We start from the raw sequence: 23,944 nt of genomic DNA on the forward strand, positions 1-23,944 counted from the left end.
GCAAACAATGGAATACAAAATCGCAGTGAAAATGAAAGGACTGCTGTTATACGCATCAACAGATGAATCTTAGGAACATGACGTAAGAAAAATGTAAGTCATAGGAGAAAAACACGTCATTTGATACCTTAGGTAAGTTCAAAAGATGCAAACAAAAGGAGGTATTGTTAAAGGACACATCCAAATGTGATAAACTCAAAGAAAAGCCAGCTGGGGTTCTGGATTTCTGCATTGGGGAGGGAGGGGGAGGCAGGGGTGCAGTGGAGGGAAAAAACAGAGACTTCAAAATATTGTAATGTTTGATTGCTCCAGCTGGGTGGAGGGTAAATGGGCATTCCTAATGACAGGTTTTCTTTACAACTTATATATACATCGTTAGCCTCAATAGGAAGCTTTACATAATTTTCAAAAATGGAACACAAGGATGTCATGTGGAAGAAACTTGTTCCAGTGGGATTGCCAAACTGAGTGTCACGGTGGCCACATTTCACATTTTGTTTTCCCCACCTGGAGAAAGCCTGTTTGCTCTAGGGCAGGTTAAGGACAAGACCCCAAATAAGGAGAGATGAGCAATGACAAAAGGTGGGGAAGGAGAGGGATGTGGAGCCAACTCTGATCCCATAGCCCGATGACCACATTCTGTGAGCAATGCCACTGTCTGCTCCCGCTACCTGAGCCAGCCCACATCGCTGCATCTAAGTAGCTGGAGTCGGGGTTTTGTCATTTGAACTGGAAGAATTGGACAGAGTCCCACAAGGCATCCTGGCCCACAGTCAGCTGGGGCTGGTAAGCACGCAAGCTGACTCAGAGGCTTAGAGGTGCCCAGAGGGGCCCGTGTCCCACCCCTCCCTCCCCTACGGCCCCACTGCCTCACGTATGGACCAGATGGTCAGGGAAGGCACAGGACTTGCCCAGGCTTACCTAAAAGATGGTGCTATTTCTGTCACACTTTGTCTTGCCACAGACGATTTCCTCAGGATGTGACAAAAGTGTGTGGGAAGACAGCACCAGATGTTACGAAAAGGTGTGGGTGGGAGGAAGGGTGCCCCATTGGGTGCCTCCCCTGCCCCTCCCATGGAGGGACCACTCATAGAGGCAGGAAGGGCTGTGGCTTGGGAGGGTTGTCTCCTTCTAGGGCATCCTTCAGCCCCATGCTGGATGCAGCCTCCTGAGAGAGCAAAACCCCAGAGCAGAAGTGGGGTGGGAGTTTGAAAGGTGGCCCTGTGCCTGATGCCAGGCATCATAGGGGAGATATCCCAGGGTGATGCCCTACAGTCTATGGGGCTCCAAACCAAAGGCCATTCTGAGGAGTGGAACAGTTGTTTGTTTGTTTTTTTCCCAGTGGGAAAAGTATGAATTTTTTATTTTTTAAATTTATTTTTATTTAGAACATTTTTTATTGAATGAAAGATTCTTTAAATCCTACAGTGCTTTACAATTTTCAAAAGTTTCACACATATGATTTCATATAATCCCATAATAACCTTTTTTTTTCTCCTACCCCTATATTGCCCCTTCCCCTTCCCTCTCCCCACTGGTAACCACAGTTTGTTCTCTGTATCTGTGAGTCTACTTTTTTGCTTTATTCACTAGTTTGTTATAGTTTTTAGTTGCCACATATAATATCATACAGTATTTATCTTTGTCTGATGTATTTCACTTAGCATAATGCCCTCCAAGTTCATCCATGTTGCTGCAAATGGCAAAATTTCATTCTTTTTTATGGCTGAGTAGTATTCCATCTATATATATATATATATATATATATATACCACATCTTCTTTGTCTTTATCTGTTGATGAACACTTAGGTTGCTTCCAATTGTAAATAATGCTCCTATGAACATTGGGGTGCATGTATCTTTCTGAATTATTTTTTTTTGGGTATATACCCAGGAGTGGAATTGCTGGATCATCTGGCAGTTCTATTTTTAGTTTTTTGAGGAACCTCCATACTGTTTTCCACAGTGGCTGCACCACTTTACATTCCCACCAACAGTGTACAAGGGTTCCCTTTTCTCCACATCCTTGTCAACATTTGTTATCTTTGGTCTTTTTGATTATAGACCTTCTGACAGGTGTGAGGTAATAGCTCATTGTGGTTTTGATTTGCATTTTCCTGATGATTAGTAATACTGAGCACCTTTTCATGAGCCTGTTGGCCATCTGCATTTCCTCTTTGGAAAAATGTCTATTCAGTTTTTCTGCCCATTTTTTAATTGGGTTGTTTTGTTTTTTTGATGTTGAGTTGTATGAGCTCTTTAAATACATTGAATACTAACCCCTTATTGGTCATATCATTTGCAGACATCTTCTCCCATTTAGTAGTTTGTCCTTTCATTTTGTCAATGGTTTCTTTTGCTGTGCAAAAGCATTTAAGCTTAACTAGGTCCCATTTGATTATGTTTGCTTTTGTTACCTTTGTTTAGGAGATGGATCCAAAAAAAACATTTCTGCAATTTATGTCAAAGAGTGTTCTGCCTATGTTTTCCTCTAAGAGTCTTATAGTACATGGTTTTACATTTAGGTCTTTAACCCATTTTGAGTCTATTTTTGTATATGGTGTTCGAGAATGTTCTAACTTCATTCTTTTACACATAGCTGTTCAGTATTCCTAGTACCACTTATTGAAAAGAACAAGACAACAATGTCCACTCTCGCCTTTTTTATTCAGCATAGTTTTTGAAGTCCTAGCCACAGCAATCAGAGAAGAAAAAGATATAAAAGGAATCCAAATTGGAAAGAAAGGAGTAAAACTGTCACTGTTTGCAGATGAAATGATACTATCCATAGAAAATCCTAAAGATGCCACCAGAAAACTACTAGAGCTCATCAATGAATTTGGTACAGTTGTAGGATACAAAATTAATATACAGAAATCTATTGCATTTCTATATGCTAACCGCATACTATCAAACAGAGAAATTAAGGAAACAATCCCATTTACCATTGCATCAAAAAGAACAAAATACCCACGAATAAACCTACCTAAGAAGATTAAAGACCTGTACTCAGAAAACTATAAGACACTGATTAAAGAAATTGAACATGATGGAAACAGATGGAGAGATATACCATGTTCTTGGATTAGAAGAATTAAAATTGTATACTACCCAAGTCAATCTACAGATTCAATGCAATCCCTACCAAAATACCAATGGCATTTTTCACAGAACGAGAACAAATAATTTCAAATTTTGTATGGAAACACAAAAGACCCCAAATAGTCAAAACAATCTTGAGAAAGAAGTACAGAGCTGGAGGAATCATGCTCCCTGGCTTCAGACTATATTACAAAGCCACAGTAATCAAAACAGTATGGCACTGGCACAAAAATCAGACACATAGGTCAATGGAACAGAATATACAACCCAGAAATAAATCCACACACTTATGGTCAATTAATCTATGACAAAGGAGGCAAAAATATACAATGGGGAAAAGACAATCTCTTCAATAAGTGGAACAGTTGTTCTGATTTGGGTTCTAGACGTTCATTCAAACATTCAACAACTATTTTCTAAGCTCTGAGCTAGGTCCTTGGGATTCAGTAGTGGAGCCTCAACTGCTGATTTCATGGAACTCACTCTCTGGTTTTTAATAAGCAATGAGAGAAAGAGAGACTCTAAGTAAACAAACCGTGGAGCCAGAGAGGGAGACATCCCAAGCAAGCCACGTAAGTCAAAAAGAGGGCAACAAATGTCCCCTGGAAATCTCCAGAGATGAAGGTTGCTTCTCACTTTTCTCTCTGTATGAAATACACACACACACATGCAACTTGTTCCTAAACATTTGGGTTATAATACCAAATAAATGTTCATTGAACAGTCCTAAAAGCATAGACCACGTGGTGGCAGCACAGTAGAGGCAGCTTTGTAAAACCTCAAAGCTAGCATTAGCCAGAATGCTAGGACTGGGTTGGGAGTGCTTCTAACACCTGGCACCTGCTCCTTGTTCTCACCCACTCACAACTTGCTCTGTGTGCCTTAACAGGTCAGATGAATACAGAGGCAAATGGGAGGTCTCCCTCCTGTGCTCCAGGAGCTCATTGTCCAGATACACCTAATTGCCAGGGCAAGGAGTGGCGTTGTCAACACGGTGGCCCCAGGGTCCAGGGATCCAGGGCACCGTTCTGGAGATGGAGGTGCTGACATTAAGAGCCTCATTGCTCCTTCTCTCCCACGGGGCATTAGGTTTAGGATAAAATGATCCTTAGGAGCGGTTGGTTTGAGGAAGGTACGCCTTTTACTGGTGTTTCCTCTCTCGTTGGGCATGTCTGTGGGGACACCTATGACCCCACAGATTGTGCCCAAGAGGAGGGATCTGGGTCTAGAGAGGGTAGGGAGGGCAAGAGACGCACAAGATGACAGTAGAGCCTGTCTGCGCACACACGGTCCACCACACCCTGGCTCACCCCCCACTCCTTTCCTTTCCACCCTCTCGGATGGCCAGGTTGAGTGTGCATCGGTGTCGCAGGAGGTGGAGGAAGGGACTAGCATCCAGGTTTAAAGACCAGAAACGAATATCCCCTGATAATTTCACGTCATTTTCTGGATTCAAAGGAGGGGTAGAGTGGGGAAGACCGACGTAGAGGGGCAATGAGACAGGGCCCGATTCGGGGTCTCTCTGAGGCACGGCGAGGCGGTTCTCTTCCCCCCGGGTGCGGGCTCCGGGTGGGTGGACTGGCGCCCCCCAGCCCCTTAAGCCCCGAATGACATCAGAGGCTGAGGAGCGCGCAGAGCGCAGGCGCGGGCGGAGAAGAGAGGCGGGAGGGGGGCCGACTAGTGCGGCTAGGGAGAGCGCTCCTCCGCCCTGCGCGCAGTCCCTGCGCCCCGCTCCGCCCGCGCCTCGCTGTTCGCGCCGCGCCTCGGGCGTCCAGAGCGCGCCCCTCGCACCGCATCAAGCGCCGCCCGCGGCAGCCCAGCCCCAGCCTTCCTCCTCCTCCTCTTCTTTCTTTCTCCTCCTCCTTCTCCTCCGCCGCCGGACACGCAGCCGCAGGCCGGGGCTGGGACGCAGCTGGGGAGTCAGGGACGCGCGCAGCCAGCCCTTCCCCCTCCGGCTCCCGCACCGCCGGCCGCCTCCCCTCGCCCTCCTCCTCTCCCCTCCCTGCTCCTTCGCTTCTCCTCCTCCTCCTCCTCCTCTCCCAGCCCAGGCTGCCAGCACCATGTCCGCAGGGGGAGATTTTGGGAACCCACTGAGAAAATTCAAGTTGGTGTTCTTGGGGGAGCAGAGTGGTAAGTACCCCGCTTATTCTCTTGGCTTGGCGTCGAGTCTAACCCCCGCCAAATCATCCACCCGATTGGGACCCCGGCCCCGGCTCGGAAAGGCCCCTCGGTGCCTGGGTAGAGGGGAGGTTTGGGGATGAGAGGTCGGGGCCGGCTCGGGCGGGGCCGGGCAGGGGAGGGGCCAAGGGTAAGGGCCGAGGAGACGCTGGGGCCGGAGGTGGGGGTGAGGGTGGGATCTGGGGTGGGGGCTCGGGGTGCGGGTGCAGGTGCGGCGTTGCGGGGGGGCCGGTGGGCGGCGGCTCGCTCAGCGGCGCCGGCCGAGGCGTGAAGGCTCCGGGCTCGCTGGCTCGCTCGCACTGCGGCACCGGCTGCGGGCGACCGCGCAGGTGGCGGGGCGCCGGCGAGGGTCGCGGGGAGGACGGCGCCCCTCTTTGGAGAACGAGACGGGACTGGCGTCTGGCCGCTCCCCACCCCGCGGCACCGGAGGGGTTCCCTGGGGCCCCTGCCCGGAACCGTAATTACGGGCACGTCCAGATCCCGGGGCAGACGGCCGCGGGTGGGGGGAGACCCACAGATGTCTTCTCTGAAAAGAGCGGGTGCAGGTCGTGGGAGAACAGGGCGCCTACCTCCCCTGGCTTACGTCCGACTGGGCACAGAAGGTTCTAGACCCGCTGCCCTTCGCCAGTGTGTATTAGCCCCTATGGGGCTCAGAGATCTGGGCGATGACAGCAAGGGTTCCCCAGTGCGAGGCAGATTTGGGGGATGGTACGGGGCGCCTCACACCAAGAGCCATGAAGCCCGGGGCTGGGCAGAGAAAGGACCAGGCGACACGCCCTGCCTGGCTTCCCAGCACCCCTCCCGAGAGCGTTGACGGCGGATTCTTCCCACCCCCCAGCTCACCGCCCTTCTTGGGGGAGGGGAGGTCACCGTGGCAGCGGGCCAGGGGCCGGGGAGAGGGGGAGACAAATGGCTTCCGTGCTGCCCAGCAGCCTCCCCAGGGAAAGCATCTCTGAAATCCAGGTTAGTCCCGAGGTGGGAAGACCAGGCTGAAGAGCATGGACCCTCTGACACTTGTAGGAAGGAGTGGTTTTCAGAGCATCCCTCCAGAGGCCTCTCACCTGGGGCTGCAGGGAGACCAGCTGGGCCCTGACCAGCTCTGCTGTGGGAGAAGGCCGTCACTGGGAGCAGGACCAGCAGCTCTAGCGCTACAGACCAGTCTAGTTCACCTGGTTTGGTGCCTGTCTGTACAAGGGGCCAAGACACACACAACCTTGGGAGGACCTGGTGGGCTCCGGGAGCAGTGCTGCTGTGATGTGTGTACCTATGGGTTGTGGAGGTCACATAGCAGCCTCCTGCCTGCTGCTCATTACAGCTCAGAGAAGGGTGTCAGAAGGTGGTCAAGTTCTGACATGGGTTTTGGGGCCAGGCTGGGCGTTTCAGAACAAAATCAACTCAGGCAGCCAGCCCTGTGTCCTGGACTCTGAGTTTCTGATCTTAGTAGATTCCAGTTTCACAAAACTAACTTTTCCTTGTGCCTAAAGGGATTTGGGGGGTGGGGGTGGTCTTCACATCCCAGTGCTATTCTTAGCGGGCCTAGAGCCCTGGGAGTTGAATTCTTAGCTGTGTTCCCTTGAGCAGATTTCAAAGCCTCTCTGAGCCTTAGTTTCTGTAAGATGGTTGCCTAAGGGCAGTTCTCTTACCCCTTCATGTTTCCTCAGTGTCTCTCAAAGGGCCTGGACCATGGGAGGTTCCCAACAAACACTTGTTTATTCCAAGTCTGAACATGCTTCAGCAAAGGACCAGGGGTTTGATGAGGAGAATGTCTGGTGTGTTTGAGTGAAAACTTTGGGCTCCCACGGAATCTCTGATGGGCTGAGGCCCCTACTGAGCCCTGCAAACCCTCTTTGCCCCTAAAATCACAGAAATGAGACCTGAAGCCCTCAGAGAGTGAGCCCCCACCTCTCCAGCATGTTTATATGGGAAGTTCGAGCCCCAGGGATGGGGTGTGGACCCAGAGTCCTATTGTGAGTTGTTAACCCTTCTGGGACTGGAACCACATCTCCTGTTCCCAGTCACTAACATGCCCTTGGGAAATAAGGTGACCTTGAATTGGGGAAGCCAAGAATTGGGGAGCTTTCCTGATAGGGGGTTAGGGTTGCCATACTCTGGCCAGGCTTGTGGCTGGGTTGGGTGACCCATTGGGGATACCAGGCTAGTTGGTTGGGAGCATGCTCTCTGGGCCCTTTGAACATGGTCATTAGGGAAAAAGGCACTGCCATCAGTGAGATTGGCTATTAGCCACTCTGGTCCCTTCTGGCAGGGAGCCCTAGGACCCTGAAAAGCCTCCTCCCACTTTGTTGTGTCATTAGTGGGTTGTTTACCTTCAATTTTACAGAGCTTTTGGGGTCCCTAAGTTAGGCAAGAGACATGTGCATCCCTGAGCCTGGTGGGACAGAGGAATTGCCACCGCAGCCATGGCTTCCATCTTGCCTGCATGCACTTTTACACGTGTTGGTCCTTTGTGCCCGCATCCTCTACAGCCTGTGTGGTGGAGGGAATTCTGAATTCCCACTGAATTCTGGCCATCACCTCCACCCCGGAGGGGTGGTCTCCCTCCCTGTGTGACCTTGGAGGTACCTCCCCTTCTGTACACAGGGAACTTGGGTCAGCTGAGCACAGCAGGGACTTCTAGAACAGCAGGGGCTGGCCTATATGAGCTGAGTCCCCTGGAAAGGGGCCAGGGGAAGGAGCTGGCCTTCTCCTGTTTCCTGTGCCTGGCTTACTGGTAGCATCTCTCTAGGCCAGTGGGCGAGGACAGCTGGATCCCAGAGAGGAGTGCCCGGCCTGGAGCCCGGTGATGAGGAGGGTGCCCAGGACCAGATAATCCCAGGGGCATCAGGCCTTCAGAGATTCCAGGGACCTGGTTTGGGTGGGAAGCCTTGAGGAGCCACTCTGGAGAGAATACCTCTAGCCCATGAGAGAGTACCCCCTCCTAGCAGCAGAATGATTGCCTTACTGTGGAGCATGAAATACAGGCTGGCCAGTATCAGCCTGGCAGGGGGAGGGATTGTGGAGAGGTTGCTGTGGACCCAGGATGAAGGGTTTCCTTGCAGTGGGGAGGCTGTGCAATCTTGCTGGGGCTCAGATGGCTCTCTGGGCCTGCTGGCCTTGCCCTTGTGCTGATGGCAGTGGAGGGGGAAAGAGGGGGTGATGCACACCAGTCCCGACTTGGGCACTTGGTGGCGTCCAGAGAAGGCAGGCATGAGCAGATATCTGAGGAAGGAGCTCGACCTGGGGGACACAGCCCTCCTCCTGAGTTCTGATGGCGTTCTGTGGGGCTCCAGCTTCACGCGGGGCTTCTCCGAGTGTGTGTGACAGGGAGGGGGAAGTGGGCTGTGTCTGTTGCACCCTGGCCTCTGCTCACCTCCCTTCCCTGAGACTCCTCCAGCCGGAGCAGGGAGATTGATGGACACAAGTTTGGTCTCCTTCCCCAGGCTGAGGCCAGTAGGCCAGCTTCTCCCTCTGACCAGCCACCTTCCTGTCGTCCCCTGGCAGTTGTGTTGCTGGAGGTGCCATCCATGCCGAGCACGATGTGAGTGGCATCCCTGGACTCATGCAGCATGGTGACCCTGCAGGCAGCTTTGGTTGTTTACTCATTTGTTCAACCATCCCTCTCTCCCTCCCCCATCCGCCTCTCTCCCTTCCTCCTCCCAGCATCCATTTATTCATTCAATCAGATCTTTGAGTGTATCCCTGCCTCGTGGAACTTATAGTCCACTGGGGAGCACAGACATCTGCGGATATAATTACAGTAAAGGTCTGCGAGGGCCATGACGAGGGAGGAACAGCTGCTGTAGAAGCACATAGCAGGACGTCCTACCCACCTTTGGGGGCAGGTGTCAGAGGCGCCTTCTAAAGGCTTCAGAGGGGGAGACGCTTCTATAGGCAGCATGCTGGTACTCCTTCTTTGGGCCGAGTGCAAGGAGTAGGTCCTGCAAGGGGCCCACCCTCTCCAGGGAGTTTTGTCTGCTCTTCTCCCCCCTTCATAGAGGAAGTGTGTGGGGTGGGGAGCAGGAGGACAAGGGTGACCCGCAGGCGTCTGGCTGCTACTGCTGAGAGGGAAGGGTCTGTCCCTCCACTTTCATCCCCGTCCTCACTGCCAGGAGGGCTCCCGCTCCCCACCTGCGGCTGGGCCCTGCCTGACCCCTGCCTTCCCCCCACCACACTGCTACAGCCACACAGGGAGCCCACCGCTGGCCTGGTGGTTGTGCCTGAAGCCCATCCCAGAAGTTGGTTTCTCCCAGACCTGCTGGCCCTGCTGTGCCCAGCCTAGCTGGGCACTCACCATGGTGGAGCTTTGTTTTTTTCTGAACATTTTTAGAAACAATCACGTGCCGCCCCAAGACCTCTGTTGTCTTGGTTACTCAGGATTTTTAAATGCTTATTAACTTCTTTTAGGTACAAAAACCCTAACTGAATTTTAAGCCCCTTAAGGACAAATTTCAGCACCTTAAGGTGACTAGTCATCTTAGTCATCCTTCCCCCTTCTCCGCCTGCAGGAGGTTTGTGCTCATTAAATATCTCATTTGAAAGTGATGAGAGATCTTTGCTGTGTGGGATTTGCTGATGGCCCATCAGTAGATTGAAAGCGACAGGAGTCAAGGCCGCTTTGGAATAGGATTCTTCATCCTGACACCTGCCGCTTTCTCAAGCCAGAGGATTTTTAACTGCAACACTTACAGAGTCTTTCATAGAGGATTGGCTCATTTAGTCTTGGTCATGCCCACCTCACCGTTCATCTCACGGAAGCTGAATTTCTCAGGGCACCCCCATCCCCACCACCGTCTCTGCAGAACTTTGAGAAGCAGCAAGGCCACCAGAGGTGGGGCGGAAGGGACACATCCAGACCCGGCAGAGCTCACTTTGAGATCTGAAGTGAATCACCAAGTGGCTCTGTGCCTCAGCTTCTTGGTCCTGCTTTCTCTCTTCCCAATTTTTCTCCCTGCCCCAGTGGCTGGAACGAGAGAGGGAACCTTGGATGTCAGGTGCAGGCCCAGAACCTTTGCTTTATTTGTTTAAAGAGCTGGGTGTGAGACCAGACAGACAGACACCAAGATGAGAATTAACCTGTACTTGGTATAAGAGAAAAGCGGCACCCTCAGTGCTGATGATAGATGCTCGAGAACTAGCCAGAAGAGAAAAAAGAAACTGTGAGAACACGTTCTGGTGGTGCAGGTGTAACAGTAATTACCATCGTTTGCATGGTCTGATTATCATTATCATTTGCAGCCTCCAAATTATAATGAATACCATTAAAATATAACAAAATAACCTCATTGTCCTTTTGTTACTTATTAAATCCCTAAAATCAGTCCATGAATATTTATCCTTATAGGTGTTGCCTTGACATTGCAGGCTCGCCCAGGGCAGGCCTGAGGGTGGTACCATCTGTGTCCCATCCAGGCTGCAAAGTGCCCCTGTCCTCCCCAACCATTCTTCCGCTGTTGCAGAATGAATGAGCCTTTGAATGTGCAGGGCTTTCTGGTCTCAGTGTAAATCATTTAGAGAAACTGATGGACAGACCCGTTGGGGAAGGTGAGGAAGGGTTAGGTGGAACAGCAAAATTCATAAACATTGGGGGTGGACTACTGTACTGGGCATTTCCTCCACTGTCTGTCTGTGTATCTGTCTGTCATCCTTTTCCATTTCTCACCACAGAGAAGATGGGGGAGGTTGCCAGGGAGAAGTACCTGACGCACCCTGAGATGGACAGCTTTTGTTAGAGCCCAAAAGACAGGCTGCTGGGAAATGGGGCTGCAGGCAGGGCTGGGCACTTAAGCCCTGAGGGGACCGCGATGATGAGGAAGCCAGTCTCTGCTTCCTGGAACAGGGCAGGAAAGGATGCAGATTCCTAACGCCTGAGGACTCCTAAGAGAGCTTCTTTACTGAACTTGAAATTTCCAATTCCCTTTTTTATTTCGGTAACTTTGGCCCTGAACTAAGTGGGATCTTTTTTAAAAAGTAAATTTTCACTACCGTGAATATGTTATCATTTTAGTAAAATGATTTATTTTTAGTAGAAAAGCATATTTATCCTGGTTTCTTGGTAACAAGGCCGGTGGGAGCCTGAGTGACTCGGCCAGGTGCCACCTGTTCCCGGGGGGTGACATACCCAATGGACAGACCAGGGTTCAGGAGAAAGCAGATGATACCTCACCCCTGAGGGCAGAATGGAGCCTTTACAGTAAAGGTTACCTCTATAAAATGCATTAAAAGAGTGGCAGCCTGGAGCCCCAGCAGGACCGGCGAGGGAGGAAGACTTCATTTGGGAGCACTCTGTGCTGGAGACCACAGCTTTCTTCCAGGGCCTGGGCAGTCGGGGGATGGGCTTGTTGCTTTAGTGGGGTTTCCCTTGAGAAAGGGGTTTCCAGTATTGGGATAACTGGCTCACCCATTTCCCCCTGTGGCTGGAGATGAGGTGAGGGCAGGTCACAGAGGCTGGCTCGGCCAGGAGCTGGGACTTTATCCTGAGGGCAGCGGAGAACTGGTGGAGGATCCTCAGCTGGTGAGTGGCCTGGTCACATCGCCGCTTGGGGAGGATCTGTCATTCTAGGGGCTTGTAGAGGAGGGTGGATGGGGAGGGGTCCAGTCCTCCCCCAGTTAACCCAGTGGGCATTTGGGAAAACCCACTGTGCCCGAGGCTCCACACAGGCATTGTGATCTTCCTAGCACCCTGTGGATAGACGTGGGGTTCACCCTGTTTTGCAGGCCGGGAGGCAGAGGCTCAGAGAGGGCTGGTCACGTCCAAGGGCTCTCTGCTCCTGTGGCAGGATTGGAATCCGAACCCAGGTCACCATGAGAAACCATGGACTGTTGGGCCTCGTGCCTCAAAGGCAGGCCCAGGCCCAGGCGGAAACGAGGTCCACCGTAAATGCCTCCTAGGGAATTACGTGCCACGCTCTCTGCTGAGGAGGAGCCTGTAAGCACAGCGTGGGGGTGGGCGGGAGGAGGCCTTTGACTCCCCCAGCCTGGCGAGGGGAGCTGGGTGCCGGAGCCGGGAGGAGGGCAGTGGGCTCTCGGAAGGAAGCAGGGTCTCCTCGTGGGAGGCTGACGGAGCTGGGTTGCATAGCAGGCACTCCGTTCTCATACAGGGTGAGCTGCTTATCTGGGATGGTTTGAAGGGAGCTGATAGGGATGGGGGCACTAAAGTCCTCTAAGTCGGCCTGCAGCCCACTGCCATGGAGGAAGGACCCTCCCCAGGTTCTAGCTGAGAACTCATTACTCAGAAGGGAAGAACCAGTTGCACTGAGAAGCTGGTTCCTACCTGCTCTGGGGGTAGCCCTTCCTCTGGCCTCATTCTCCCTCCAGGGCTGGAGATATCAGGGCCCTGGAGACCCTGATGCTGTCTAGGGTCTGCCACCAGCTGGCCGTGTGGTTGGATTAGCCCCAGCCCATCTTTCGCTTTCTCGATATGTCCCTGGAGGCTAGTGGACTTGGTGATCACTAGGGCCAGTGGAGCTCTAAGTGGTTCTGTAATTCAGCACCAGCTTAGAGTATGATGCCAAGCCAGTAACACTCCCAGCTGGGCACGGCACAGGTCAGAGGGGCTGCAGGGATGAATGCATGGGATCAGGGCCTCTGCCAACTATTTCCCCTGGAACTGCCCTGGGCTCCAGTGCAGGGTCCTCTCCAGTCTGCCACCTCTTCTCTTGGCCAGCATTCTAGGCCCACCTACCTGGGCCCAGCCTTACCTACTGTGCCCTCAGGGTGCTCTGGTTCATCCCTTCTGATGATGTGTTTGGCTCAGGTTGCCAGGCAACAGAGATGGAGCTGTTTTGCCCTTCCTGCTGACAGGCATTTATCCCATACAGAGGACAGCAGAATGGGTGACAGCTCCCAGGTACTCCTACTCCAGGACACTTCCTTCTGTAGCCAGGTGGGTGGGTGGTAAGCGGGGAGGGCTGGGAAGGGGCCAGAGCCAAGAGGGATATGCGGTGTCCCCAGTAGACCAGTCCCAGCTCCTACTCCAGCTCCATCACCAATGGCATCGTCTTGAGCCCTGGGCTTCCACCCCAGCCTGGCCCTCTCTGTCTGGGTGTTGGGATGTAACACCCAGACAGAGAGGGTCCTCAGAAATGAGGACCCCGGTGCTCATTTCCCTCCAAGACAGTAGGGTCTTTATGACCTTGTTGGACTTTCAAGATGTGTCTAATACATCAATATGTGGCACATGCTAAATGCTCCAGTAAGAGGTAATTTTGTTGGTGAAATAGTGACGGCAGCCCCCCCTCCCCCCGCTGCTCGTAGATGTATGAGGGAAAGAGAAGTAGGGGTACAAGGTTTGGAGAATCACTGATGGACCGTTTTTGTGTAGTGAGCTGCAGGGCAGCGTTCTTGTGCTCTGACAGGTAGAGCTGCTTATCCATTTTGTAGATGAGGGAAGTGAGGCTCTGAGAGGCGAAGGTGTTTACACAGGGTGCGGGACCCAGAAGCTGCTACTGCTGAGCTGGGAAGGACCCCCGGGTCTCTGACTCACTGGCCGGCATTTTCCCTGCTGCCTGGCCTGGCAGGGAGGGGGACAGACTCACCCTGACCCCCTGTGGCCCCACAGCTGCTCACAAGCAGGGCACCTCAAGTTCACTGCCACTGTCCTTCCCTGAGGACACGGCCCAGGGACTGCAGGCTGGAGGGTCTGCGGTGTTGTGAGTGGGACAGTTCTTGGACCGAGGTAGGTGGATCATAAGCCTCAGCCAGTGTTGATGTGAGTATTAACTACACAAGCAAGGCTGCGGGTGTGGTCTGCTGGGGAATCAGGGGAGGCTTCCCGGAGGAGGTGGTGCACAGTGAGCAGGAGTTCACTGGCAGGTGAGGGAGGCATCATGAGCAGAGTGCCCAGCTGTGCCAAGGCTGAGGGCTGTGACGGGCGTGGGCCTTCCGGGGAATTGGGTATCTTTCACGTGGCTGGGCTCTGGCATGGTTGGGGGAACGTGGTGGGAGGAGTTGCACCTGGGGAAGCAGGGTCAGGCCACACGCAGGAGTCTGGGTCTTCCCTGCAGGCAGCCGGGACCCACTGGGGGGCTTCAACCAAGGAGGGACATGCTTATGGGTTAGAAGACAAGGCTATGGCCCACTTGCAGGCAGGAGATCCAGGTGGCCTGAACCAGGCCGGCTGGGAACATTCAGAGGATGGAATTTAGAGGAGGCCTTGTGACAGGTATCAGCTTGAGCTTCCTTCCAGCCCTGAAGTTCACCTCTGCTGGGAATGTACATTTTCTTGATTCTTTCTCTGTTGACTGAGGACTCAGGAACAGTGAAGGGTTGTAGAGGAGGGACTTTTGTCCTTCTCTGCAAGACCACACTGTCCCCAGATGTACCCAAACTGGCTGCCTTAAGCTCCTCTGCCCTTCCAGCCTCCACAATGCCCTGGGTGCTCCGGGACTGCTGGCAGCCCTTCCAGACTCTTCCCATCTGCCAGCTGCTCAGGGCGGGTGTACACCTGGAGAGGAGCGGGCCACTGGGTGTGTGAGCTGCTGCCTCTTGTGCAGCCTCCTGCCACTGCCTCCCTTGCTGGGCTTCTCTTCCAGCAGACACCGGACTCCCTTCCTTTGCTTTCTTCCATAGATTCCCTTGCTCTTCTCAGCCAGCTTCCAGCTCCCCAGCCAGCTCAGGCGTCCCTGAGGACTTGAGGGAGGACTGTGTGGGGAAGAGCTTCCCTCCCCGCCTTGGAAACAGAAACCTAGTCTTAAGCTGGCTGTGCAAAAGGCAAAGGGTGGGAGCCAGGGAGCTGGCGTGGAGACAGGGGGCTGCCTTCCTGAACCTGGCCCCCACCCGCAGGCCCGCTCACGGTCTGATGGTCTGTTCTCAAGGGCTGAAACGCCACCCTCCAAAGCCCTGGTAACCTCTGCTCCCTGCCCCTCATGTCTTCTGCCCATGGAGGTTACTGAGCCCCACCTGGCTATTCCTTTGCCGGTGTAGCTGGTAGGGGGAGAATATCCTAATTATGCATCGTCAGTGGTCACAGCACGGTTCAGTGGCCCCTGTGGGCAGGGCCACATTAATGGTCTGTGAGGTCAGAGTGGGTAAGGAGACCTGTGCCCTCGGTTGGTGCTCAGCAGAGGTGTCACCCCTGCCCAGAGCTGCTGGCCTAGAGAAAACGGCCTGGAAGCGGGCCGCAAGCAGCTCAGCCCAGCTTTGACCTGTTCGAAACCCCGCTGGGTACCCCCGTTGCCCCCATCCCGGGGCAGAAGCAGGACCAAGAGACACATCCCTGGTTCGGGACTGCAGAGCTGCGAGTGTGACCTCCACATGGGCGTCAGGTCCCTCTAGGGGAGGCGTGCGGATTCCGAGAGAGGTAGAGAAAATGTTCTGTTCTGACCCTGTTGACGAGCGGGGAATAAACATCACACAGACTGAAGAGGATAAAGTGAAGCATTCAAACACACATTTCTTGTGTATTTCCCCATCCAGTGAAGGAGAGGGGGGAGTCGGGAAGTGCAGGGAAGAGAGGGCCATGGAGGCACTGAGGGGAGGCCCCCCACCAGACACAGGTGCCGGAGCGCACCTTCACAGGCCTGCTGGCCGCCACGCGCTGCGGCCTTGGGAAAGCCCGGGTGGCGTAAGGCTCTAGGCAATGGTGCTCTCCGTCCTGGGGCCCCGACCAAATAGAATTAAAGGGTCCTGTGGAGGCGCTGATTCCTGTTGGGGCACAGGAGTGACAGGACTAATTCTGTATTCATGTGGAGGATGAGCTAGGGGTGGGGGCTGCTGCTGTGAGGAGGCCGACGACCCTCGCCAGGCAGAGCAGGAGTGGAGAGAAGGGCTCTCGCCTCGGCCCCGGGAGATGAGGGGGGGCGTTCTTCAGCTCCACGGCCCCAGTGCTGCGACACCGGGCTTCCATGAGCCGACGGAGCCTCGTCTCTCCCTCCCCAAGGCCAGCTGGCTCTGCCCCACTGGGACCCTGCAGTTCCCAGACTGGGCTGCTGCAAGTAGGGCCAAGCCTTGGGGCCAGGAGATTATTTGGTTCTGCTCTTCTCTGTGTAGAGAGCACCTCTGAGAAGGGTTTATTTTTAGGGAAATAAAAAGCCACTCTCAGATTAGCCACTTATTTTAGGGATATTAGCAGATCCTACTTGTAGCACCAGGATCCGGAAATTCTCCCGATTCTAATCCATCACTCCCCCACATCCAGCCAAAGCACTGCCGGCTGCTGCCCACGTCCGAATGTGAAATGCAGGCCTGGAAAGGTGCCCTGCCAGCCCACCCACCCTGGTTCTCTCCCACCTGCATCAGAAGAGGGCAGAACCCCAGGTATTGGGCCAGAAGAGCCAGCTCCTCCCCTTTCTCCGTCATGGAGCCGAAGGGTCCTCTAAGCCAGAGTTCTGGTCTGGACAGCAATGTCCACTCATCTGTCCACCTCACCTCAGGGGGCTGGAAGTGCTGTGGGAAATGTATGGTGAGGTAGTCACAGCCCCTGCCCACCACAGCCTCCGTGCAGGGCAACTGGGGCCTTCAGTCCTAAACAGAGAGACCTGCGAGCTTCTGCTGCAGATGACCAGCCACTAACACCGCCGCAGGAGAGGAGGCAGGGGCTGAGGGAAGAGTAGAGGGGGCATCTTTTAGGGATGTGAGATGGTTTGACAGGTACAACCTAAGGTGACCCTGAATGAGTCACCCCCTTGCCTAGTCCCTTCCCCTTGAATGCAGATGGAACCCGACACTTGCGTCTAGCCAACATAGTATGGCAAAGATGATGGGCTGTCACTCCCATGATTGTTTCTCTAAAAGACACCTCTGCTGGCCTTGAAGGCGTGAGCTGCCATGTAGTGAGAGGGCAGTGAGGGGTGATGTGGTGAGGAACTGTGGGTGGCCTCTAGGGGAAAAGCAGTCCCTGGCCAGTAGCCCCCAAGAAGATGGAGACTCAGTCCTCCAGCCACGAGGGACTGAATTTGGTCAGCCACCACAGACAGGAGCTTGAAAGAGGACCCCGAGCTCCAGAAAGAAACATAGTCCTGCCAATACCATGATTGTAGCCTTGTGAGACTGCGAACAGAGGTCCCAGGAAATCCGTGCCCAGACTCCTGCCCCAGGGGAATGTGATATAATAAACGTATGTTTTTTTTTTTTTTTAAATTTATTTATTATTTACTTTTGGCTGTGTTGGGTCTTCGTTTCTGTGCGAGGGCTTTCTCTATTTGCGGCAAGCGGGGGCCACTCTTCATCGCGGTGCGCGGGCCTCTCACTATCACGGCCTCTCTTATTGCGGAGCACAGGCTCCAGATGCGCAGGCTCAGTAGTTGTGGCTCACGGGCCTAGTTGCTCCGCGGCATGTGGGATCTTCCCAGACCAGGGCTCGAACCCGTGTCCCCTGCATTGGCAGGCAGATTCTCAACCACTGCGCCACCAGGGTAGCCCATGTATGTTATTTTGATCCACTAACTTTGTGGTATTTGTTACACAGCAACAAATAACTAATACAGATGGGGTGAAGATTTTTCCAGGGCAGACACACCTTAGAGATGTCCTCCTTTTGCGGACAAGGAGTTGGAGCTTCCGTGAGGGATGTGACCTGCTCCTGGTTAAGCAGCTGGCTGGGGCCATGGGAGGAGGGAGGCCCCGGGAGTCGGGTCCTGGTTCTTGCTTTGCTACTGCTCTCCCTTCGTGCAGCTTTGAGCAAACCCTCCTGCTTCCTGGGCCTCCAGTTTCTCCTCTGTTACATGAAGGACTGGATCTGATGATCTCTAGGTGTCTTCTTGCCATGACTTGGTATCCTGAGGCCACTCTGATCTGTGATCCTTCTATAAGCCAGGCCTCAGGGCCTTAGTGAGTTTTAATCTCTGCTGCTCCTCTCGTGCTGTGTGTTTCCACTGCGGCTTCAGGAGGCATGATCTTCCTGTCCTGGGCATACTTCCGTAAGCCTGATGGGTTCAGGCAAACCTCTGAAGTGGAGCTCTTGGCTCTGTACCAGGAGTTACTATCTGGCCGTGACCCTGGGGCCATGTGATCCTGGGCAAGCGGCCCCTCTTCTCTGACCTCACATCTCCTAGCTCAGTGAGAGGCTTGGACAAAATTAGTTCCAGAGTCCTCGATGGCTCACACCCTCTGTGGTGCTGCTTTGGAGAAGGGCTCCTTAAGGACCTGGAGCTTGTGGGATGGGACAAGTGAGCCTGGATACATCTTCTTGGTACCCAGGCATCCAAGTCCAGGGGCAGACCTGGATATACGCCCAGTTCCTTGTTCCCCAGCCTGGCCCTCCGGCCACCTCAGTGCCTGGCCAGCAGTCATCTCTGGTCCACAAGGGCTGGAGACAAAGAATCCTCCTTGCCTGCTGGGTGGTCCTGTGCTCACTCTTAGGCCCAGGGGTCCGGAGATCTAGAGTGCATCTTCCACCCCCGAAACAATGGTCCTCGTCTCTAAACTTCACGTGGAAGGCCATCCCTACTCTCCAGGTGAATCTTGAGCAGGTGCCCTTGAGCCCATCCTGAGGGCAGGAGGGGTCTTCTTTCTGTTGACTGAACGGGGAGGTCTCCACATCCACTCTTCCCTCACCAGCTGGCTCTGGACGTGCAGGGGCTGGGATTGTGCCCACTTCCTCTTTGCCAAGCAGCAAGGTGCACAGAGTGAGCAGGCTGTGTGAGGGTATGCAGGGACAGGAGGGGGCGCTGGGCCCCCACAAGTGCCAGGAACAGCTCCCTGTGCTCGGGGAGGCCTTGGAGTCAGCACCCTTGGTCAGCGCCAGCCCAGGGTTCCTCTGAAGGATGCCATGCCTCCAGCAGCCTGTGACCTTGAGGCCACCTTCCACCTGACCGGGCGAGCTTGATCTCATGGCCAGGCAACAGCTGGGCCCCCTTGGATGGGGGCTGTGGGTCCACTGTCACAAGGCCCCTCTGACTGGACCTCAGCTGATAATCTGGAAAACACAAGCCATGGCTCTCAGCACTCTGTCTATGCATTGTCACGGCCCCACTGTCCTCTCCCTGTGAATGAGGCTTTTAATAGCAATGCCACCAGCAATTTGCCTTAGGAAGAGAAGTATAAATGTGAGCATGTACGTATATTACTTTTCCAACCTCCATGCTGTGGATGAACCAAGAGTTCCTCTTAGTTAAATAAACTACCAAATTGCGTTAACACCAGCCTTGTCAAAAGATCAGCTGGTGGTGGGAATTTAGCATGTGTTTCTTCCTTCTCTCAAACATACATGTCCTCACTATGGATGAATTCTTCACAGCACCCATGCAGCTACTCAGACATGTGACATGATTGGCCAGTGTAGGGTCTGACTAGAGTTGGGCTGAGCCTCAAGCCAATTGGAATGGAGTGCATCCTGCCCATCCAGGTCTGGCTGTCCAGGGAAGCCAAGCCAGAGTGTGTGCACTGCAGGCGGGGGCTCCTGTTCTAGCTGGGGGTGGAGAGTGGCTAGCACTCAAAGCTAGCAGGTGCTGATGCTGCTGTTGGGACCTGGAGGGGAGACCCAGCACCTCTTTGAAGCTGAGAAGAGTGTTCAAGATGACTCAGTGAGGTAGAGAGGGTCCAGACAGTGGGTGAGCTGGCCATGGTGGGGAGGAACTCTGCAGCCCACATGAGCTGTGTGCTCAGGCTCAGGTGGTTTTCAAGAAATCCTGAAGACGTCATCCTTGATGAGGTTCTCAGTTTCGTAGCTAAGACACCAGGGGTACTAGAGAGTTCCCCCACACACCAGGTGTCTGGTGCCTGCTGGGTTGAGAGAGAGAGAGAGAGTGTGTGTGTGTGTGTGTGTGTGTGTGTGTGTGTGTGTGTGTTTGCATGCATCTAAGTGAGCATGAGCACATGGTGGTTATGCCAGGGTTCTGCCCACCAAGCTGTCCTGTCCAGGCTTACTCCATCTCCTGGCCTGTGGTTAGAAGGGCTCACAGCAGTTCCCCAATGCCCAGCTAGGTCCCTGTTCTTGGTGAAGACTGTTGATGCCAAGTACAGTTATATTCTATTTCCTTAGGAAAATTTCACATTGACCACAACGTTTAATCAGAACAAGCCATTTCCTGAATGTGTGCAGAATCTGAGACAGGGATATAACACACATATGTATGTGTGTGCATAATTTAAAAAATCATCATATTTCGTTTTTTCCTTTAACTTTTTATTTTGACATAAGTTTAGGCTTATAGAAAGTTGTAAGACTAGTATGAAGACTTCTCACATGCCTTCCACCCAGAATGTTAACATTTTACTGCTCTTGTGGGATTCATAGCACTTCTGTGAGATAGGCACTTCTGCCTCCATTGTACAAATGAGGATGCTGAGCCTCAGAGAGGATAGTAACTAACTCAAGATCACACAGCAAATAAGTGGCAGAGCCAAGATTAAAATCCAGGCCTGTCAGTGTGTGTGCTGACCATGTGTGATGTAAGCATGAGTGTGTAGGTGTCTTGCTCCTTCTGCCCAAAGAACTTCCTTTCTTGTGTTGTAGATCTGCTAGCAAGAAATTGTCTTGGCATCTGACTTCTTTATATCAACTCCATTTTTGAAATATTTTTGCTGGGTATAAAATTCTATGTTGACAATATTTTTCTTTCAGTACTTCAGAGATGTCAGTTCATTTTCTTCTGGTTTGCATGGTTTCTGACAAGGTAACAAAGATTTTTATTCTATGTTTTCTTAGGCCTGTGATCCAATATATTCTTGTTATTTCTGTTTAAACAGTCAGTTATCTTTTAAAGAGATTTCAATGATACAAAAGAAATCTTACACATTTTCCCATGTAGTGACCATTCCCTGTGTTCACTATTCCTTTATGTGGACCCACATTTCCATCTGGTGTCATTTCACTTTTTCCTGGAGTACTACCTGTACAGGTCTGCTGCTGATGAATTCTGTCAGCTTTTGAGTATTTGAAAAAGTTTTTATTTCATCCTTGTCTTTGAAAGATGTTATATAGTATATGTCTGAAAGTTACAGAATTCTAGGTTGATAAGTTTTTCTTTCAGGACTGGACAGATATTGCTCCATTGTCTTCTTGCTTGCATTGTGTCTGAGGAGAAGTTGCTGTCTTCTTTATCTTTGTTTCCCTGTATATAGTGTGTCATTTTTCCCTGGCTACTTTTATGATTTTCTCTTTATCACTGATTTGGTGCAATTTGATTATGATGTGCCTTTGTGTGGTGTCTTTTATGTTTCCTTTGCTTGGGGTTCGTTGAACTTTTTGGATCTGTGGTTTACATTTTCTCTCAAATTTGTAATATTTTCAGTAAAACTTTCTTCAAATCCTTCGAGGACTCCAAATACATGTATGTTAGTCTACTTGATGTCATCCTACGGCTCACTAGTGTTCCAGTAATTTATTTCTATTCTTTTTACTCTGTGTTTTATTTTAGATATTACTCTGTCTTCAAGTTCATTGATCTTTTCTTCTGCGTTTAATCTGGGATTAATCTGTTGCTAGCCCATCTAGTGTATTTTTCGTTTCCCACATTGTAGTTTTTACTTCTAGAAGGATGATTTGTGTCTTTTTAAATATCTTCCACATCTCTGTTTAACTTTTTGAACATATGAAATGCAGTCATGATAATTGTTTTTTTAATATTTTTGTTTGCTAATTCTAACATTTGTGTCAGTTTTGACTGATTTTTTCTCCTTATTAAGGATTTATTTTATTGCTTCTTTTCATGCCTGGTAATTTTTTATTGGATGCTAGACATTGTGAATTTTGTCATGTTGTGTATTGGATGGTTTTTGTATTCCTATAAATTCTTAGGATTTGTTAGCTGGGACTGGAGTGGTGCTCAGTCTGGGGCTAATTATTTCCCACTCTTGAGGCACAGCCCTTCAGAGTTCTCTCCCCAATGTCCCATGAATGAGGAAGCTTTTCACTCTGGCTGGTAGGAACAGGCACTATCCCAGGCCTATGTAGATGCCAGGTGCTGTTTCCTTTTTAATCCATTTGGGTGGTTCTTTCCCAAGTCTTGAGCAGTTTCTTTACACACCTTTGCTGATCAGTCCTCAGCTGAAGACTTAAGGGAGCCACTTCGCAGACCCCTGGTGTTCTCTCTCTCTCTGTGCACCTCTTTCCTCTCTTGTGAACTTCAGCTGCCTTGTTTTCTCCAGACTCTCAGCTCTATCTCCCCATTCCCTGTGCCATGTCCTGAAGTTTTCTCAAGGCAACAATTTGGGGGCAGTTGGGGGGCTCACTTGATTTGCTTCATGTCTCTCAGGGTTTACTGTCCTTTACTGCCCTTATGTACTGTCTTGAAAATCATTGTTTCATGTATTTTGTCTGTCTTTTGATTGTTTCCAGTGAGAAGATAAATCTGATGACTGGAAGCTAACATCTTGGGTCTTTGTTTTTTCATTTAATCATTTATTTGTAGGGGACACTGGTCTGGGCCCATGAGTGAGAACATTGGCTTGGACAGGAGTGTTGTCTGGTCTAGTTAGTATTCTTGATTTTCATCTGTGACGTTCATGCAATTAATTATATAAACGTAAATTTGCTGCATGATTTCTGCGCTCTGGACTCTCTGCAAGAACTTTCTGCTATCCAGCTCTTATTACAAGCTCATCATTAACAACTAGTTTGGTCTTGTCTTATGAACACTGTGAATTGTACAGTTGATCACGTTAGCTTTTTTTTTTTTTTTTTTTGCTCGGACCTCCAGAGAGCTCAGGCAGTTTCTTAGTCTGACTTTAATGATCGGGTAATGTATTTTAAGATGTATGTCTGTGAACAAACTTTTTGCTCCAGCCTTCTCTTTTTAGCTTATTTATCCTTTCCCTTATATCCTTCTCAAAATTCTTAGTTGCAAATAGGAGAAATCTACTCTCACTCTCCAGCTGATTCAAGCAGACAGTATATCAGAGCAATGACTGGGGAGCACAGAGTCTCTGGGAGGGTCAGAGTCAGAGAACCAGGCTTGGAGCAGCAGCCTGAGTCACACCAGGACTGGTCCAGGGAGAGACACAGTCCCTCTGCTGGGTACTGTCAAAGGCTGACGTTGAAACCCACATCAGAATCCAGGGACATCCCACACCTCACTAGATTCATGTCGGTCATTTCTGGTGAGTCTCACGTGAGCATCTGATGCGAGAAGTCTAGGTCAGATGCCTACAACAGAGCTGCAAGGGGGGCTCTTGCATTGGGGAGGATGGCTTTAGACCTCCCCAACACAGTAGGGGCATTCAAAGGAATTGGGCAGCTATCCACTATTGTTATTGATAGGAAGCTACTGCATCCTGATATTATTTTAAATAATATAGTCACCAGTGATCCTTTTGTGGGGGAAAAATGGAGAGGGTTAACCCAGGCTATCAGATGAGTGCGAGTACTCCTGTGCACAGCAGTCATGCCAACGTGCAGCCTGGTGCACCCTCCCTGGCCTCCGTGCCCCTCCGCCCTCCCACCAGAGCAGACAGCGGAGCAGGGCTCCAGGCCGGTGGAGGTGGGAGTGGGAATGGGATGAAATGTTTGAAGGTTAGCGAGACCCAAGGGTCAGAGGGACTCCGCCCACAGCTGGAAATGAGCCCCTCCCTTGGTCCTTTTATCTAGCTGCATTTCAGGCTTGGTAAGCATTGTCACTCGCCTCAAACTGGAAGCAGCCCTTAAAGACCATCTAGCCTGACCTCATTGGAATAATGACCTCTTAGCTCAGTGAGTGGCAGAGGTGAGATATATGTTGGTGGGGGGAGGGACTGGATGACACCCCACAGCCACTGACCCACGGCAGGCTTTCCTGGCATCACTGGGCTCAG

The 23,944-nt window shown here is 51.7% G+C and overlaps 1 protein-coding gene across 1 annotated transcript in view; it reads left to right on the plus strand.

The window, feature by feature from the left end:
- Positions 1 to 4,776: 4,776 nt before the first annotated feature.
- Positions 4,777 to 23,944, plus strand: part of RAB6B (RAB6B, member RAS oncogene family) — a 55,357-nt gene continuing 36,189 nt past the window's right edge. The window contains exon 1 of the mRNA XM_061193672.1: positions 4,777 to 5,233. Coding sequence (XP_061049655.1) covers positions 5,164 to 5,233 — 70 coding nt within the window. The 5' untranslated portion in view covers positions 4,777 to 5,163. The remainder of the gene's footprint in view (positions 5,234 to 23,944) is intronic.

The sequence above is a fragment of the Eubalaena glacialis genome, chromosome 6 (assembly GCF_028564815.1).
Source record: "Eubalaena glacialis isolate mEubGla1 chromosome 6, mEubGla1.1.hap2.+ XY, whole genome shotgun sequence".
NCBI lineage: Eukaryota > Metazoa > Chordata > Mammalia > Artiodactyla > Balaenidae > Eubalaena > Eubalaena glacialis.